Below are 19,939 nucleotides of genomic sequence, written 5' to 3' on the forward strand. Positions count from 1 at the left end.
ACCAATGATGGCAAACACTAATAATAATGGTCTCTTCTCTTGCATTCTTTAACTCCTCTTAAATAATATTTTGCCTTTTGCAGCCATTTTGAGTCATCCCTTTAATAAAAAGAAGTTTCTTTCATGATTTAAGGGGTTAGGGGATTGTTTTTCTACATAATAATAAATGTATGGCAGTGATCAAAAGATTTGCATGGGGGACACATCAAGCATTCATTCAACTCAATTGAGTGCCTTCTTCCTTCATCATCATCTCTACATACCACCCCATAAATACAATTATTTCACTTTCAACTGGGTAATGCCCCTTCATTTACCCAAACAATTAATACAAAAACACACACACAAACACACACAGATGATTTCATTGCCCATGAGGGTCAAGCTAGTTTACCCGTGTACTATCATTCGTTATTATTGATACATGTGGACAACTTATTTTCTTTTGGGTACAAATACATGTGAACACTTAATTATCTTCTCTTTTTACATTTTTTATTCGGCCTTGTTTTTTTCTTCTTTCTAGGGTCTAGTTACTTTTTCTTTATCCATGCATGACCTCATTCACATTGCAGCCCATTTAAGTCTCTACTTTCTGAGGTAATTTTAATCATTTCACATAATATCAATCCCTGCAAGGCTAATGATGGAATTACATTATTATAGTTAAGTGCATTGAACCCTACACGTGAGCTTAGGGTTGAAAATCGATACTTAGGGTAATAATTGTAAGAGTGTGGTTTTAATGAGGGCAAACACCATGAACTCGTGTTTTTAGTTACTGGATAAAGTGTAATACATTAGAATTTTTATTTGAATAATTGAAAGTGTAACTCAAAATAAGAGTGTTATCGTAATAGTAAGATATATATGTATTTATTATTATTATTATAAGAGACTTGGAGGCGAAATCACAATCGTTGATTCAATTTGTATATTTTTTTTTTACAAAACATATAGTTTATCCAATTTGAAACAAAATAATGAACCAAGACAATTATATTATCTATCTTGGTATCCATTTCTATATAGATGGACCTAAAAGCTGGAGCTTCATTTAGAATCTTTTATTTAATAAACTTATAAGATTTCTTTTTTTTTTTTTTTTGGGATAAAAAATACTATTAAGACTTGCTTAGCTCAAAAAATAAATAGATAATACATACATACTAGAAACTTGTTATGATGTTTAGGGTTTTACTATGCGAGAGTTTCGGCAAGATTTGTGTGAAGAAGTAGAAAGAATAATAAATTAACAAGATAAAGTAAATATAAGTAAAAATTAAAAGTAAGCAGAGAGAGGATAAGTTAGTGAAATTATCATGGTTCTTTATTGATGGATCTCCAGACCCATTGCATTGGCTTGAAAGACTTAAAAGTTTGGAGTTCCTAAACCCTGATTAAATCAGGCTACTTGGAGACAAGATGAACTTTTTGTGTGTCATATGCCTGCCTTTTCGCAAACATTTTCATATACCAGATATCTTTCACGCCAATAATAAACTATATATATAGGGGACCAACCAAAACATTAAAAAAAAAAAAAAAAAAACAACTTATCTTTTAATAATTGTACTAGGGGTAGGACATTACCTTCCAAATGGTGGATCTCTATTGTAATCGGTTCAAATCCGAAAGCAGCCTAGTCTTACTTGACCATTTGACAAGAAAAACTCATATTCAAATACTCAACTACTTAAACATGCCAGATAAACTCAACCCCATGTTTGGCGATCCTCGAATTCACAAAAGTAACATCCCCATGACTCTATTCGGGTCAGAATTTGCAGCTCATTTTTTAATAATTGACGAGAATGAGACAACGTGTAAGATAAATTTATGCAAATGGGGGACATGGTTCCTCTCATTTCTTAGGTGGAATAAAAGAAATTTTTGTTGTGAAGACACGTAGATTGAAGGAATATGGTACCAATACCAAAGTTTAAACCAAGAGAACAAATAGGCCTTTTTGCTAAATGTGTTGCTTGAAACATACTAGTTATGGTGCAGTTTTCACCAAATTCCCAAGTTGTGCTCTCCAGAAATTTTTTCTCAGTTTCAAAAAAGAAAACCCAGTAAACTCTTTGCAATTACTACTAGAATTAATAAAGTAAATAACCAGGTCCATGTAACATTTTCTTCCCTTAAGTAGCCTCAATACTTAGCCAACTCATCCTCAAATTCTACATTTGCCATACATAAGATAAATAGGTTTCAGTAACAAGAAAAGTCGGTACTTAAATAGAAAAGATGAGGTCTCTGCATGTGGTGAGACTATTTTCTCATTTTAAACCCATGTTAAAATATCAACTTTACTGTTATGCTAAAAAATAAATAAATAATAGTCCATTATCTTTCTTCACCAGCCTATGTGTTCAAAATATTTTCTTATCCGCAACCCATTAGGGCCCATTACCCATGTTACTTACTTTATCCTCACTCATCCTATTAAGGACCACATTTTATTTAAATAAGTTTTCAAGTTCACATCACAGCTAAAGATTAAGGGACGAGAAAATGACCGCATTTGACTTTCAAGAACATCGTTATGATATTAAAAGTATTTGTGCTCAAATTTTAGGAGGCATAGAAATGTGGAAAATTAAACACCCGTGGGGATAATCATTACAAACCACTGATGAATGCCACATTGACGGCAAGCTAGCATAACTCTATTTTGCAACAAGAGCTAACCCAGAAGCACTCGGGGCTCTTATAAGATGAGCTGAGGTTGAAATTTTGTTAGCTTTCACTGTCAGCTGGGATGCCAACACAAAATTCTTCTTCCACCGCCATCATTAATGTTGTCAAGCATATCCAGTTGCTAGGCATCCTTGAAAATTGCAGTTGGACTTATCTGTTAAACAATGAAAAATCTTGAGATTTTTCCTTCTCAATAAGTTCAGCAGACCAAGAAAATACAAGCACGGAAATGAGAAAGATTACAAATATATATATATATATATATGGAGACCACAACATCCTCACTACAGCACGTCACTTCTCACTCCTATAAAAGTGACTAGCCCAATGAACGAGGCTCTTGCGTCATTATGGGGTCTGGAGATGGCTAAATATACAGTTTTTTTTTCGCATGAAGGGGTTGTTTCTTATTTTGAACTCGTGAGCAAACTAACCGTTGCGTCAAGGTCCACCCTCACTCCTATAACAGTATGCATATTACAACATCTTATCGTAGCTTTCATTATAGGGATTAAACTGTGCAGGGATTTTTTTTTTTTTTTTTGAATAACACAATAAACAAGTATATAGAGGTGATATCTAAAATACAAATATGATGGAAACAGAGAAAATGCTTGGTGAAGGAGGAGAAGAAGACCGATCTTCCAAGATTCAGATAGAGGTAAGGCAGATATACATTCCTGATGATAGTCCTTTTCTGGCCTGTTCTTCTTTCATGCGATAGTGTTATTTATAGACCATGAAACGTGCTAGTTATTAACTAGCAGTTCCTAGTGTGTCTCGCTCCTAACCATGACCACATGGGTAGTCATGACAGACCTAGGAGCCTAAGCGGTCAAATCCTCTTATCGAGCCATGCATTATGTTGCGTCTCCCCCATTTGGGGCATTAAATACTCTTTGTTCTTATTTGGTCGTCGGTTGACCAAGTCTGTTATAGCATTAAATATGATTTTAAGGTTTGCTGTCATAATGTATATATTTCCATCATCTCGTCGATCGGGCCTCGCTGGGAGTGGAGGCACTTCTTTACTTCTCATCCACCAGTCCAAGATCCTTCTAAGTTTCCCAAGGTGAAGTCCCACATAGCTGAGAAAGCCCTACCTTCGTTTCGTGCCAGCTTTGGACCTATGGAGCTATAACAATTTATAGGCGAGCTCTCTAAAGCTCTAATGCCTCAAGGTACCGTGAGGCTCGGAGGAGCCTGTAGGCTGAGCCTTTGAGTCCTAGCGACTTGGCATGTTGCTAGGGTTTGTAATGCTCAAGGTCTGGGTTCTCAAGGCTTATTGGTTTGCTGCGATGTTAGGGTTTGACTCACTCGAGGGCTGGTTTCTCGAGGCTTGTTGACCTGGTGCGCTGCCAGGGTTTGAGGTACTCAATGGTTAAGTCCTCGAGGCTTGATGGCCTGGTGCGATGTCGAGGCTTGGGGTGTTTGAAAGCTAAACCCTCAAGGTTTGGGATGCAGTACTTGACTTTTCAACTTGCCATGAAATCTTAATTAGGGGATTATGTTGACTTTTCAACATGCCATGTCAACACTCGGTAATTGACAGCCACAAACTGCAACAATTCTGTATGCAGCTATTTTGACAGTACTAATCACGTTCAAGGCAGATATATCTATACATATTCATATTTCACTAGCCATGGTTAATCAAGCACTTGAATCTCTTCCATAGATTTTACATATGTACTGTATGGCGGGGATTATATAGTTAATCCAGCACTTGAATGTCCTCTATCAGCAAGGGAAATCATTGTTCTTTTATTGTATTATATTGTTCATATCCAATAAAAATTCCACTTATCCAAGAAAATATATATATATATATATATATAAAATAAAATTTATATTTGAAATAAAAATGAAGCCAGTTCTCATTTTTATTGATCTTCATTCAATAGTAGAGATCTTTTACACATATACCTGACAGCCTGATCAACAGACTCGCATTTGGTTCTGTTTTATCAGATCAACTGCTTTCTCCCCATTGGAAGTCGGATTCGATCTTCATCATTTATTGAGTGGTTAATCTGCATTAGACTGGGTAAAATTTGATGAAATCTGATTTTTTTTCTTTTCCCCCTCCTGATACTGTATCGACAGAAATGCGAGTTACTAATGGATGCCAAAATGCAACTAGAGGAGATAATGATTGAACAACTAGTTGCAACACAGACTAGAACAATGTAGCAACACCTGAAACGTAATGGAAGTTGCAACACAGACTAGAACAATGTAGCAACACCTGAAACGTAATGGAAAGAGGGCAACGAGGAAGATGTTAGATCCCAAGGAAGCCATTGACCAATTGAACTCAAAAAGATCAATAAAAATCGTAGTTTTCAATTATGTTCTTCATTGATGTTGCAATTACCAATAGACCTTATGATAAGTTATAGAAAGCAAGAACCAAGATTTTAATGAAGTTCTAGAAACGTAATCTACTACAAGAATCACTATACTAACATCATAGGGTAGCTTGCTTAATGATTAGTAAGACACGGTTGATAACGGAACCGTATGCTTGGCTTCAATTATTCTGAAAAACCCTAAACAAAAGATAATTAAGGTCTCCTTGCATCTTTTGCAACGTGTTTCATTAGGCCATTTAAGCTAGGAAACCTTATTGGCTTTATGGTATTACGCGCTCTTCTAAACCATTCACCACATGAGAGACTCCAACACATAAACGCTCTCGTATGAAATCTTGCTTAATATAATGTAATAAACAAAATATTATCAATTAATAATAAATTCTTATATTTATTATTTTGTTGAAACAAAAATTCATCTTATTATTCTCAACATCCCCAACTGAATTCCTGATTCAGTCACTGGCCTTGATGTCATATGTCATTCACTAATCTTGATGTCTTATGAGGCATCATTTTTTAAAGTCACAAAAAGAGCTGAACAACATAAGGCTACCTTTAAATTAGAGATTTTATTTTTTATTTTTTATTAGGTAACATTAGAATTGGTCCTAAATCATTCGTATGCTGGTACCCAGGAAAAAAATAAAAATTCATATGCTGGTCTGGTTCATATAATTCATAATACTAATATGTGCAAGAGAGTCAAATACAAACAAAAATAAATAAATTTACAATGGATTTATATATATATATAAAGGAAACTTTTCAGAATTTGTAAAAAACAAGAAGAAAAATAAATAAATAAATGACAATTCATAACTCATGATGTCATACTATATCAAATTGGACAGTGCCATCAATTGGAAGAGAGAAGAGTAGACGGAAGAAATTTTACCTTGAGAAAATCGACGAAACAAGCGTAATGGGCTCCACTTTATTAAGAGAAGTTGATGGCGACACTGCCTCTGATTGAGAGAAAATTCTAGCGTCGACGATAAAACCTCCTCTAAATTCTAACAATGACTAAGATCAAAGAAAAACAAGCGTAATAGGCTCCGCTTTATTAAGAGAAATTGATGGCGACACTGCTTCTGATTGAGAGAAAATTCTAACGCCGACGATAAAACCTCCTCTAATTTCTAACAATGACTAAGATCAAAGAAGACGATTTACCACTTAAGCTGCGAGATGCATACGATGATTGGCGGCCTACATTTTCCTATTACTAATCTCGCTCGCTCTCTCTTTCCCTCTCTCTCTCTCCCCTTCCCCCTCTCTCTTCATTTTCGTTGGACTTTGGTATCCACTTTAGCGGGTACCCAACCCATATCGAAGTTTGATGGTCAACTGGGTTTGGAAGTGGGCTACACCTTAAAAGTCCATGTCAAAACCCATTAGGCTGTTGATATAATATCATACCTAATATTGATAAACTTTCATGATACGGCCCAATAAATTCAGTTGATTTTTCCATTTACAGTGAGAAATGTGTTCCTAACCTCGCAAAACATAACTAATTACCTACTGATTTGATACCTAATTACCTACTGATATCTTAGTATAGTCTATTTAAATGATTCTAAAGCATATATTTATTCACATTTTTAAATTCTAAATTAAAATTGTTGATTCAGCACTCCCAAACAAACTTATTGAAATCGTTCAAGTATTACACTTCACTGAAAAACACTAGCCATACTGGAAGTAGTCAATCTTGTCGCCTCATTGGAATTTTAAAAATAGGATTTGTATTGTTTTGAAATCCCATTTTTATGGGTCAAAGTTCATGAGATGTAAAATTTGACAAATTGTTCTAAAAGCAAATAGAGTTAATTTCTTTTAATACATTAAAAAAAAACTAATTCCAAAAAGTTGACGAGTCTCAATGACAGATAATCACTGATTTTCACACATACCACTTTCTAATCAATTATGTTAACTTTAGACTACAAGCCAAACCCCACCTCAACAGCCACAACAGTGATGAATCCTTAATTGGCCAAATAATGACATGCCAACAATTGGCATTTAAAACTAATACAAGCACTCCTTTTCATTCCACCAAACTTCCTTTCTAATGCACACAACACAACTTGACAGGTTGAAAACAAGTAGGAATCTTCAACTGGACCCAACTTATAAAATCACAAAGAGGCATTTTTTTTTTTTTTTTTAATCACAAACAAAGCTTTTTACATGCAAAGGCCACCATTAAATAAAAATAAAAGAAAATCAAATCAAAAGTTGAAAAAAAGAGAGATTTATATATATATATATATATATATATATATGAGGTTTTGGCCCACAAGAAGAAGCGCGTGACGTGATTATCTGCGTTTCTCTTCGGATCCGACGGCCATCAAACAAATAATTGGTCGTACACGGTCGGCTAATCAAACGGCTCAGATCATATCTTCTCCAACTTCTCCGCTTTCACCACGGGGTTGGCCCTCGCGATTTCCTCTCTCCCAACGGACTTGAAATCGAACGTGCACCCGTGTTGCTCCGGGTACCGGTGGGTCCCACAGAACGTGGTCCCGCACCGGCACTTGAACCCGGTCAATCCGACCTTTTTTCGACACGCGGAACACCGGTTCGGCTGACACACCGGCTGCACCGCCACATCAACCACCGGCGTCCGTCCATCACCGGCGGTTTCCGGCGACTTCACGCCAGAAGAAGACGTCAGGACAACCGCCGGAACGGAGGAGGAAGCGAACAGAGAGTTTTCGACCGCCGATTTGGCCGACTTTGCTTGTTCTTCTTTCATACAATAGTCCCTGTAGCATTTGGAACAGAGATTTAGGGTCGCCGGACTGCCGAAGAATCCGCAGTTGTTGGCGCATAGATGGTGGCCTTCCGGAGCCTGAAATCCGTGTTCTTCAGCCATCTTCTTCCTCTTCTCTTCGATCAATTCTTTATGAAGAAAATAAAATCAAAAATAGATTCAAATCAATATAAAGTTTTTTCAAAGAAATGATATGAACTATTTCGAATTCGAGGAATTGAACAGGAGGAGGAATTGAATGAGCTGATTTTTTTTATTTTTTTTTGTGTGCGTGTGGAGGGGAAGGCGGTGGCTGAGGGAGGATATATGAAACGAATGATGAGAGAGAAAGTTAAGAGAGAGAATAAGGGGACGGGGAAAGGAAGAGCGAAAAGGGACAAAAACCAAAAAAATAATAATATAATAATAAAGAAATAGCAGGCGACAGGCTGTATGATGAGCCAAAAAGGACGTTGGAGTTGAGCCGTCTTTATTTTTCCTGCAAATAGAAAAAGGCCACGAAAATTCATTCACATGAGATAAATGAATTATTACATATAAATGGTAGAAATGATACATATTTATCATTTGGAAGGTTATTATTTTTGTTTTGGGTATGAAAGAATCACTGGATATTATGTGTTTTTGTGTTTATATAAGAGAAAGAAATTATTATATATAAATGATGGTAATAATACATATAGAAATTATTTGAAGGTAATTATTATTACATATAAATAATGGTAATAATACATATTTATCATTTAGAAAGTTATTATTTTTGTTTTGTGAATAAAAGTGATTCTTTTATATTTAAAATAAAAATAATAACTTTTCTAATAATAAATATGTATCAAAAGTCCAAAATAAAAATAATAACTTTTCAAATAATAAATATGTATCAAAATGGTACTTACAAGTATAAAAAGTGATATTTATACCTAAATATAATACGAATAAATAATATTTTTTATATTTTCATCTTTCCAAAATATCAAATGTGGTCCATTAGCGTAATAATACAGTATTGTTTAGTGTGTGAACTGTGAACTGTGAACTGTGAGGAAATTGTTTAGTGTGTGAACCGTGAATGCTTGGGGATGCTTTTTGGTGGACACGTGGATTGTTGTGTACGGTTGATAGTCTAGTGCGAGATTAGGTGGGAGTTAGTGATTCTCGTGAATGAAAAAAAAAAAAACACATGTCAATCATTCATTATTACCATTTTTTTTTCTTTTGCACAGCAAACATATACAACTGTACTAACTCTCATCTGATGTTTAAGGATTGAAACAAATCAATTATATGATTTCTATCAAACAAAAATGGTAGTTAATATTCACACTTTTATTTTTTAATTAGATGTTCTATCACATTATTGTTCATAATTTATAAATAAGATAACCATTTAGTTATAACCTCTAAATTAGTTATTTCATTCATGGATATATTATACTTATTATATTATAGTACATGTTTCAATTGTTTTTATATATGTAATATTATTATTTATTATTATTATTTTGGTGTATATGTGCTTGTTAGAGTATTCAAAATGTGTTCATCATTTAAATAAATATAAAAAAATGAGTGGATTTATATCTCCAAACCAAAATTATAGTACATCTTTCAATTGAATAAATCCTTTAATATAATATATTTAATTTATAACATGTAATCCATGTGATAAAAAGAGGTGAAATTAAGCTGGTCTATTCAAGAGCTCGAGCTTGTTTCTAAAATCTAAATGGTTGCAAATACTCTTATATAATTGAATAAAATAATCTCAATCCATATTATTGTTTTTATCTTTTTCTTGGGACAAATTCTTATAATGATTCACCTCACCTGAAAAGAATGTTTCCATAAGGTCATGTGCAGCAGGCTAGCTAAAGCCTAATTTTGGCGAAAGAGTAGTCTTTTGACCGTGCAGCGAGCTAGCTTAAAAATGGGGGACCCCCTCTGCCTCGGGAGCCGGCCCACAGAATACCGCTAGCCGGCCCGCGATCATGATATTTTTTCTTTTGTTTTTTTCTTTTGCAAAACGGCCCTGTTTTGCCTGAGCCTTGTTTTGCTTTTTTCTCAAACGGTCCTGAATAGTGCTGAACAGGCATTGTTCGGCAAAATGTTTTTTTTTTAAAACTTAAAAATAGGTTATTTTGAGCTCTTTTTAAAAATAAATAAATAAATAAAATTCATTAAATAAAAATATATTGTTCAGGCACTATTTGTCGAAAAAAAAAATTATTTGGGCTAAAAATAAATTTAAAAACCTTTTTTTCCCCTTGAAATTTGGTTTTTTTTTTTAAAAAAAAAATTTGCTTTAAATTTTAAATGTGTACCACAAATAGTGTATTTGGCCGTTAAGGTACTATTTTGCTATAATTTTAAAATAAAAAATAATAAAAATAAAAAAGTTTAAAAATTCAATTTTTTTTTAACTTTATTCAAAAAAAATTAAATTTTTAAATCACTTATCTTCTATAAATACCCCAATTCCTACCATCATTCATCATATCTAACTCATCTCTGTTATCTACCATTTAACTTATTTCTTCTTTTATTTTCTCAATCTTAACTATTATTTTCAAACTCATTTCGATTCCATGAATTCTCGACATCCATTTTATTATAATACCCAATTCAACCCATCAAACGATGAGTTTTTGCCATTTCCTGAAAACAATATCAATTATTATGAAAGATGTTCTCAATTTCCCTCTCATCAACCATCCCAAACTTCTCATCAATATTGTGGTACTAGTGTTCCACAATCAAGTAACTTAAAACCCCCGCCAAAACAACCGGCTATTCGAAATAATAATTGGACCAAGGCTGAAAATGAAGCTTTATGTTGGGCATGGATGTCCATTACCTCTAATGCGATTACGGGAACAGACCAAAGTAAGAAGAAGTTATGAAAGCGAATCCTGGAACAATATGTACAACATATTGGTGTTCCTCCAATTGAGCGAAATGATGGAGGTTAAGGGTGGCAATTAGGGTTCGCATGTCATAATTGTGTCGTGTCGACCTAGGAGTATAACACTAAACATGTCAACCCAAACACGACACGATTAATAAATCGTGTCACATATCCTAAACCCAAACACGACTTGTTTATTAAACGGGTAACACGACACGACACAACACGACACATGTATCCCGTTTAATAAACGAGTCGTGTTAGACACACAAAACATGACCTGTTTAAAAACTTATTTAACATGTTTACCCGCTTAACATGTTTAACATTTTTAAGGTGTTTACCCTCTTAACCTGTTTAAGGTGGCCAAAGATTAAAATACAACAAATAAAATACTAGCACACATTGCTATAAATTTTGTACGAGATTAAAAGCAAAAGATAAGTCATAAGTTATTTATTATTACAAACCCAAATAAAAAAGTTTAATAGAAATGTCTTAAAGAAACTGAGTCTTGAAGGCCTGGATTTTAATATTCGCTCACATTAACACTGGTGAAACATTGGCCTTCAGCAGGGTCATCATTGTTAATATTTAGTTTCATCACATCATCAATTAAGTCACTCATTTGAAACTTCATTGTATCTATATTAAAACATAGACAAACAATTTATTAGTTCGTTATTAAATTAAATTAATGAAACAACACAAATAAGTTAATCACCAAAAGAATAAACATTTTGTTTTACTTCAAGGGTTCCTCAGGAAAAAAAATGCTTGCAATTGTCATCGACAATCAGGTCTCAAAGATTCATGTCATCACATGAGCCCCAATCTCAAAAAAAAATTACTAGAATTTTTCAAAAAAAAATTCGAAAGGAACAGAGTTGCTAACTTATAGACACTATGGAACAACCTATTTTTGGGAAGGTGTTACACTTCTATCATTATATAAACAAATATAGAAAGCAAATATAATAAGTGCTGAAGTGCGTGATTTTCGTCTTCATGTAACACAAGTTCTTTTTTCTTTTTTGTCTCGGTTAGGCTTGATTGAATCTGATCGATCTATGACCTACAGAAAATGAAAGAGAAAAAAAAAAAAAAAAAATAGAGAAAACTTATTTCAAAGTAGATCTGAAAGAGTGAGGACAAAAAAATTCGAACGAGTGTTGTTTCAAAGTAGATCTGAAAGAGGAAAGACAAAAAAATTAGAGAAAACTTGTTTAAAAGTAGATTTGAAAGAGGAAAGACAAAAAAAAAAAAATCGAATGTGTTGTTTCAAAGTAGATCTGAAAGAAGAAAGACAAAAAAATTAGAGAAAACTTACTTCGATTGTTCGTAGTTTTTGTTCTTTGAATCTTCTTCTGGTCACTTGAAGTGTAGTTAGTAGTGATCTTGGTCGCTCGAAGTATGGTGTGGGATTTGAGAGATTAATTTGAGAGAGAAAGGGAGTTGTTTACTGGTTAGGGACGCGAGAGAGAAAGGAAAGAGGAGAGAGAGACTGAAGAGGAGAGAATATCTGAAGTCTGAACAAGAGACGCTGCGTGCATAATGACTAAAGGCTAAAGTATATAGTTTGTATATTAGGGTTTTTTTTATGTAAATATGAAATGGCCAAAATGTCCCCTACTAATCAGGTCGAAATAGGTAACGGGTTCACAGGTGACACATTTAATTAAACGGGTTATACGGGTTGAGCCCCAAAACCCGAACACGACACGTTTAACTAAACTGGTTAATCGTGTCACCCGTTGTGATACCCCCGGATTTTCGAATGCGGGTTGGCCAGGCCCACGCCCGAATACCCGAGGATATCAAAACAAATTGATAATAAACGAACACAGAGTACAAAAGAATAAAGAAGAGTAAATAAAATGCTGACAAGAAACTAAAATGATAATCTAATAATAAACCTCAGAATATATTTCCATTAATTAATAAACTCTTCTGATACAACTGATCCTCCAAAATACAACTCGGAAATCCATACTGTGTGGACCCCTAGAAAATCCAAACTAAACAAATGACAGCAATAATTATCTAAATCAGGAAACTGAATCATAAAGGAACTCCTATGTAGCATCGGAAGAATGAAATAGACTGATCCCTACTCAGCACGAACAACCTCTACTCCTGACGAACACCTGAAAAATAATGGTGGGTCAGGCCCACAAACAAGTTCTACTCTACTACAGTCCAAGCAGAGATCCGATACACGTATACATCCTAGTCAATCCAACCGTAACTAGTAGTCCGTATATATATATATACACACACTAAAGGAACCTCACTAGACTATAGGGTTGTCTCAACCTGAATAGTAGGCAACATGCAAAACGCACATATAGTGGGCATGAATACCTAGACCTACCAGGGTATACAACTACACTATATCTAGCTACACATCCCTGGCGATATGCGCACCCTAACCACTGATCCTGAGACTCAAGCTCATATCATGGCACCATACTTATATATATAAAATCTAGTAACCATCCTATCCGGTATAAATTAATTCTCCATAAGTCATTCAACTTGTTCAGCTGACCTGAATTGAATATAAGTAGGACTTAACATTTTAGTTAATTCATTCCCTTATATAATAAATTAATAATCCATAAGTCATTCAATTTGTTCAGCTGACCTGACTTGAATATAAGTAGGACTTAACATTTTAGTTAATCTATTCCCTTATATAAAATAGGTAGGACTTAACTGATAAGTTAATCCATTCCTAGAATGTGTGATACCCCTCGGATCCGAGACACGGGTTGATCAGGCCCTGGGCCCAAACCCGAGGGAATATCAAACAATTAATATTTTATAATGAACACGGAATACAAAATAAATTAAGAAATGAAATTAAAGCTGGAAGGAACTAAAAATAGAATCCGCAAAATATTATAATTATTAAAATCCATCAAACCCAAACTCCAAAACTCCATCAGTTTACAACTTGGGAATCCATCTCTAGTGGACCCCTATTAAACATCCAAAAGGAATGATAGAACAACTGTAATAAACGTCCAGAAATAAAACTATAGAGAGAGCCCTACATCGTCGGAAGAGTGAATAGAGACCTCTACTCAGCACGAACACGTCTAAGCCTGGAACTGTCATGTACCTGAAAAAATAGAAGTGGGTCAGGCCCACGTGCAAGTTCTATGCTACTACAATCCAAACAGAGGCCCGATACGCATGCACATCCTAAACAATTCAACAATAGCTGATAGTCCGTAAATATATATATAGTCACACTAAAGGACTCTCACTGGACTACAGGGCGGTCTCAACCTGAATAGAGGTAACATGCTAAAACGCACACGAAGTGGGCATATGTACCTATACCTAAACAGGGTACACCTCCAACCATCGTAGCCAGCTACACATCCCGATGCATATACGCTCCCTAGCCATCGGTCCTGAGGCTCAAGCTCATACCGAGGCACCATAACAGTACATATATAAAATCCATCCAAAATCCCTAGTATTGCCGCTCAACAAGTAGTTGCCATGACAATACAAATCCGCGGGACTTAACTTTAGTTAATCCCATCCTTATTCCAAGTAGGTGGGTAATGGTATTGTTTTAAAAACCAAACCCATCCTTAGTATGCCACCGTCTCATACCGGTGCCTACTTTCCAATCCTCCAGTAGTCAATAATACCAATAAATCAAGTATATATCAACTAAATTCCAACATCCAACATTCAATGTTAGCAGTGATAAAATCAGCATTGATAAACAGGGTCACAACAACAACATATACATGCCCAATTTAAGTTGTTCCCTTTAGTCTGATATAAAGACATAATTAATTAAAACTTCCATTTAACACCTTACAAATGACATACAGATATGTAGGGTATGTATCACAAAATCCTAACCTCCACAGTTGATACTAACTGTGATAATGTAAGCATCAAAACAATATTCACAGTATGTATGTAGACATGTTCAAATTATAGTGTTCCACAAAACCGATCTAGTGTTAAACTCAAATCCTCCTAGTATTTAAGTTCCAACAGTTGCTATTACAGAAGTTACGATAGCTATCATCTAGACCCATCCTTCCAATAATTTATACTAGCAGTGGTAAGGAAAAACGTGAACCACAGAACCACAATGCATCCACAAACATGCTTAGTCTAGGTTGAACAAGCATACAACACTACTGTAACTACCAGTTTCATAGCAAAACAGATATCATTTTAGTTTGGTTTAATCTTCATTAATCCTTGAATCATTTAAGAGTGCAAAGAGTATGAAGCCTAAGGGAAAGAGTAAGGTTAGAATCTTGCCTCAGAAACTTTTGTTCAAAGTTTCAATGTCGTCTTCTTAAAAAATCCCGGCGAGTTCCAAAACCCGGTTACTGTTCACGGGTACAAAACACTATTTCTGAACTCAAAATCTGATCTTCACCGTTTAGATTATGAGACACTGAGTCATGAACCTATCCTCCAAATTTCAGCTCGATCGGACCACGGATGAAGCAAGATTGGATGTTTGATGAAATCTGGGTAGAATGGAAAAAAACCTGTGCGACACAGTTACTGTTCATGAGTATGAATCACTGTTCTCGAGGTCAAACTCTGATCTTCACCGTTCAGATTGTGCATCACTGAGTTGTGGACCTATCCTCCAAATTTCAGCTCGATCGGACTACGGACGAAGTGGGATCGGATGTTTGATGAAATCTGGGCAGAATGGAAAAAAACCTGTGCGACCCAGTTATTGTTCACGAGTACAAATCATTGTTCCCGAGGTCAAACTCTGATCTCCACCGTTCAGATTGTGCGTCACTGAGTCGTGAACCTTTCCTCCAAAATTCAGCTCGATCGGATTACGGACGAAGCGGGATCGGAGCTTTGATTAAACCTTGGCAGAATGTGAAAAACTGCGTTTTTCCTTCTCCACTTTCACAAAACGTGTGCTTTGTTTAAAAAAACCCTGCACAGACGTCTACCTTATACTTATAGAGTTTTCCTAAACCCTAGGTTCATTTAAGTCCAACTCACAATCCTAACCGGCCCATCCAATCAACGTATAAACCTACGACGACTATAATATAAAACCCTAATTTATACTGTAATTAAAATCCTAGTTAGATGTATTTACCTAATTACCCTATTCACCATTAAATACTTAACAAATAATCTAATTGAACAAAATAATAATTAGTAAACCCAATTAAACCAAATAAGACACACATAAAATAAGACACACATAGAATAATTAAACCAATTACACTTAAACCATTAATGCCAATTAAATAATTAAAACAATAACAAGTAATTCCAATCAAATAATTAAAAATAAATATCATTTAAATAAATTAAATCACCACAAAATAAAACAATTAAGCACCTAATAAAAAAAAATAATGACACAGAATCAAATGAAATGCACTTAATTAATAAATTAAATACCATTAAATACCAGGAATATCCTTTTTAAAATTAGGGGTATTATAGAATGCCACCGTCCCATACCGGTGCATTAAATCACACAATTCAACAATTGATGTAACGATTAAGGAAATACATTAAACAATCCAGAAATAACTATGATAATATGATATCAAGTTATCACAAAATAGGAATAACTTATTATTTATTTAAGTTTCCTATATCATATGTCTTACATAAACTGAATCTTATACATATGATGATATTTTATTATACCATCAAATAAGCATTCTCCATATCCAATTCATCCTACACATTTACTCTCAATTGTTAAAACATATTAAAAGATTAAATTCATTCGTTTGTTTAAAACATTCAAATAGCAAACATTATTATGATTGAGTCTATTTAAATTTATTTAAACCCAAACCTAGTTCCTATTTAATGTTCAGGAATCCTAGGCATGTTTCTACGTTCCATTATTCCACAGATATGAAGTATACATAATTTAAACATGTAAAAATTCAAACCGGAAATCAAATCAAAATCATGCATTTATCAATTCATAACATAAGAACAAATATGAACCAAATTCATAAAACTTATGTTCTAATCCAATTAAACATGCATAATTATTTAATTTTATGTGTTTAATAAATCCTGAAATTTCCTAGGCATGTATAGAAACACGAATCAAAGGGAAAGAGATAGAAGAAGAACTTGCCTTAAACTTTCGGATTGAAAGTTAAACTTCTTCTTCCTTGATCTTCTCTCTAAAGGGTTTTCTCCTCATTCCTTCCTCTTTCTCCTTCTCTCTCTAACTCTCTTTCTTTAGAATATATTACGTGATATATTTTCACTCATTTTTCAACCTATAGTTGTATATTTATAGGCTAAATAATAATCTTATTCCTTTTCCCAATCCAAGTCAACTTAATAAAGAAAAATAAAAAAAATAAAAATATTAAAAAGGTAACTTAGAATATGTTACGTATATAATCTATATATGTCCTTATTAATTAAATAAAATATATACATTAGATTATTTATTAATACTAAAGTTACCATAATTTTAAAAGGTAACTTAAAACATGTTACGTATATAATCTATCTATATCTTCACTAAATAAATAAAATATATACATCAGATTATTTATTTATACTAAAGTTACCATAATATTAAAAAGGTAACTTAAAACATGTTAAGTATAAAATATATGTATATCCTTATTATATAAATATATAAAATATATACATCAGATTATTTATTAATACTAAAGTTACTATAATATTAATAAATTACTTTCTTTTTTATATATATGTATATACATATATATATATATATATACATATACAACTATCCATGGGTAATTATCCATACCTATCAAATCTCCTATTCAAGTAGTCCATGGGACCCAATTAGTTAGCCCATTACCACTAACCATAACCATAAAATAAAATAAAATAAAACATTTAATCATTTAATTTATAATTAATTACAATTAATCAAATACATCATTTAAGCGCACAATCTAATTAAACAAATAATACAAATAACACCTGGATAAAATACAAATAACACATAGATAAGTAGCCAATTAATCAAGTAACACTTAATTCAATTAAACACATAAACAATTAGTCAAATAATCAATTAAATAATTAAAAAAATACAATAAAAATAAATAAATAAATACCGAGACTATCCTTTTAAAATTAGGGGTATTACACCCGTTTACGACACGAACCCGTTTATGGTAAACCCATTACCCATTTAACTCATGTCGTGTACGTGTTGTGTTGATGGGTCGTGTCGAACTTTGCCACCCTTAATGAAGGTTTGATAAATCATTGGTCGGTGATCCAACAAAAAATTAGCAAATTTTTTGGGTGCATGACTATTATCGAAATGAATCGTCTTAATGGCTTTAGCAGTGATGATATGGTGAGTTATTTATATGAGTCATATGCAGTAGAATATTTAGAAAGTTTTGATAATTTAAAAACAGATCTTGTGATTTTCTAACTTTCTTTATTTTAGCAATTAAAAAATTAATATCATGCAATATAAAATAAAGTAAAGTAAAGTTAGAGATGACACCAGGATTTTAGCGAAGAAACACCAGTTGATAAAATACGTCAATTGTTTGTATGGGAAAACCTCGTGTAGTGTGCAGTCCAAAGTTTACCAATCCACTTTGCTTGAAACAAAGTACACTGAACTTTGACTCTGGCTCACACCCTATCGTTCTACCAAACACCAACTGCTGACAATCGTCTGGCTTTGCGACTCCCCGTCCAACAGCAACTTGACCTCAGGCTTATGCTTGATCTTTGTAGAATAGTAGCAGGTAGATTAGACAACACTCTTCGAATACTCCAACCCTTTCAAAGTGTGATCGCTTTTACTTCTATTCAACTTCTGGATTTAATTTAGAAGTAGATCTGCTTTTGTCTGATTGATATGTATGCAACTGTATAATCACGATCAGGATTCGAACACCATAACTCTTAACTCACTATGTGTTTATGTGTATGTGTTCTAGAAAGATAAACAGAAAATTCTTTAAGAATTTCTGATACAAAAATCTTCTTAAGGCTTTTAAGAATAATAAACTGATAATGCAAAACCTTGAACAAACCTATGTGTATGACAAGGTTTATATAAAGTTTTAGAATGTCCTAGTCCCTCTGAATATATAATAAAATTGGTGCATAAGACTTGGAACAATTCTATACCAACTAGGAGAGAAATCTGAAACATGAAACTGAACTTTCCATAGGCTATCAGGACTCTTGAACCGGTTCAGGAATTTGGGAACCGGTTCAAGTATGGCAGAATAAATTTCGAGGCCAATGATGAAGTCTTGAACCAGTTCAAGAAAGTGGGAACCGGTTCAAGGATAGCAGAAAGATTTTAAAGCCAAATTTAAATGGCTTGAACCGGTTCCAAGAATTATGGACTGGTTCAAGTCTGCCAGACTTGATTCCTAAGGTTCTAGGCATTGTTGTTAATATATTCTGAAACTAACCAAATATGGAATGTGTCCTAACCTTTTTGGATTTCTTCCTAACATATTGTTCTTCATTTTCTGTGATGATCGCAGTTATAGCATCTTTGAACAACCTTCCGTCTCCGTCGATCTTGATAACTTGCATTACAAGTAACTTGAATTATAACTCGACTTGGACTAATTTTGTTTACGATAATTGCCAAATACAAAATAATATCTCAAAATTTATTGTTTAAATATAACTCGTAAATATTTTAAATAGTCGGCTTTTAATTTTTTCGTGTAGATAATAGCAGCTAAAGACCTGTTTCGTAGCCAAACAGGTAGTGAATTTAAGTTAGAAAATTACTAGGAGATCTTGAAGCATAACAATAAATGACATTCACATTGTGCCGAACAAGTAGATAAAGGAAAAAAGAAAAAACAGTCGAAGAAGAGGAGTGGATTTGACTTTGACATTAATGAGTCTGTTGGGCACTCATTACCATCTACTCCGTCAAGTCATGCAGGCACGACAGATGAAGTTTCAACTGAAGAATCACCACACATGGGGGAAAATGATTCACCCGGTATGGAAGAATATCAACAACTACAATGACCAGCAGGAAGAAAAGTGGCGAAGCAGCGCCCAACAAAAATTAATTCAGCATTTGAATTGCAAAATTAATTCGTTTCGAATTTTAATGATATCAAATGCCGTTATGAGAGTCATCAGGAAAAAATGAAGGATGCCCAATTG

At 33.8% G+C, this 19,939-nt stretch overlaps 1 protein-coding gene and 1 non-coding gene across 2 annotated transcripts; both read right to left on the reverse strand.

Moving 5' to 3' along the window:
• Positions 1–7,049: 7,049 nt before the first annotated feature.
• Positions 7,050–8,243, reverse strand: LOC132293297 (zinc finger A20 and AN1 domain-containing stress-associated protein 4). The gene has a single exon (XM_059790723.1). It carries the CDS (start codon positions 7,969–7,971, stop codon positions 7,489–7,491), a length of 483 nt encoding a protein of 160 aa, XP_059646706.1. The 5' UTR covers positions 7,972–8,243; the 3' UTR covers positions 7,050–7,488.
• Positions 8,244–11,531: 3,288 nt separating this feature from the next.
• LOC132298095 (small nucleolar RNA R66) lies at positions 11,532–11,601 on the reverse strand. The gene has a single exon (XR_009479520.1). It is a non-coding gene; the product is annotated as a small nucleolar RNA R66 (small nucleolar RNA).
• Positions 11,602–19,939: the final 8,338 nt, after the last annotated feature.

This window comes from Cornus florida, unplaced genomic scaffold, assembly GCF_030987335.1.
Source record: "Cornus florida cultivar Cherokee Brave unplaced genomic scaffold, ASM3098733v1 CherokeeBrave_3.0.0_Hap2_Chr02, whole genome shotgun sequence".
NCBI classification, from domain to species: Eukaryota; Viridiplantae; Streptophyta; class Magnoliopsida; order Cornales; family Cornaceae; genus Cornus; species Cornus florida.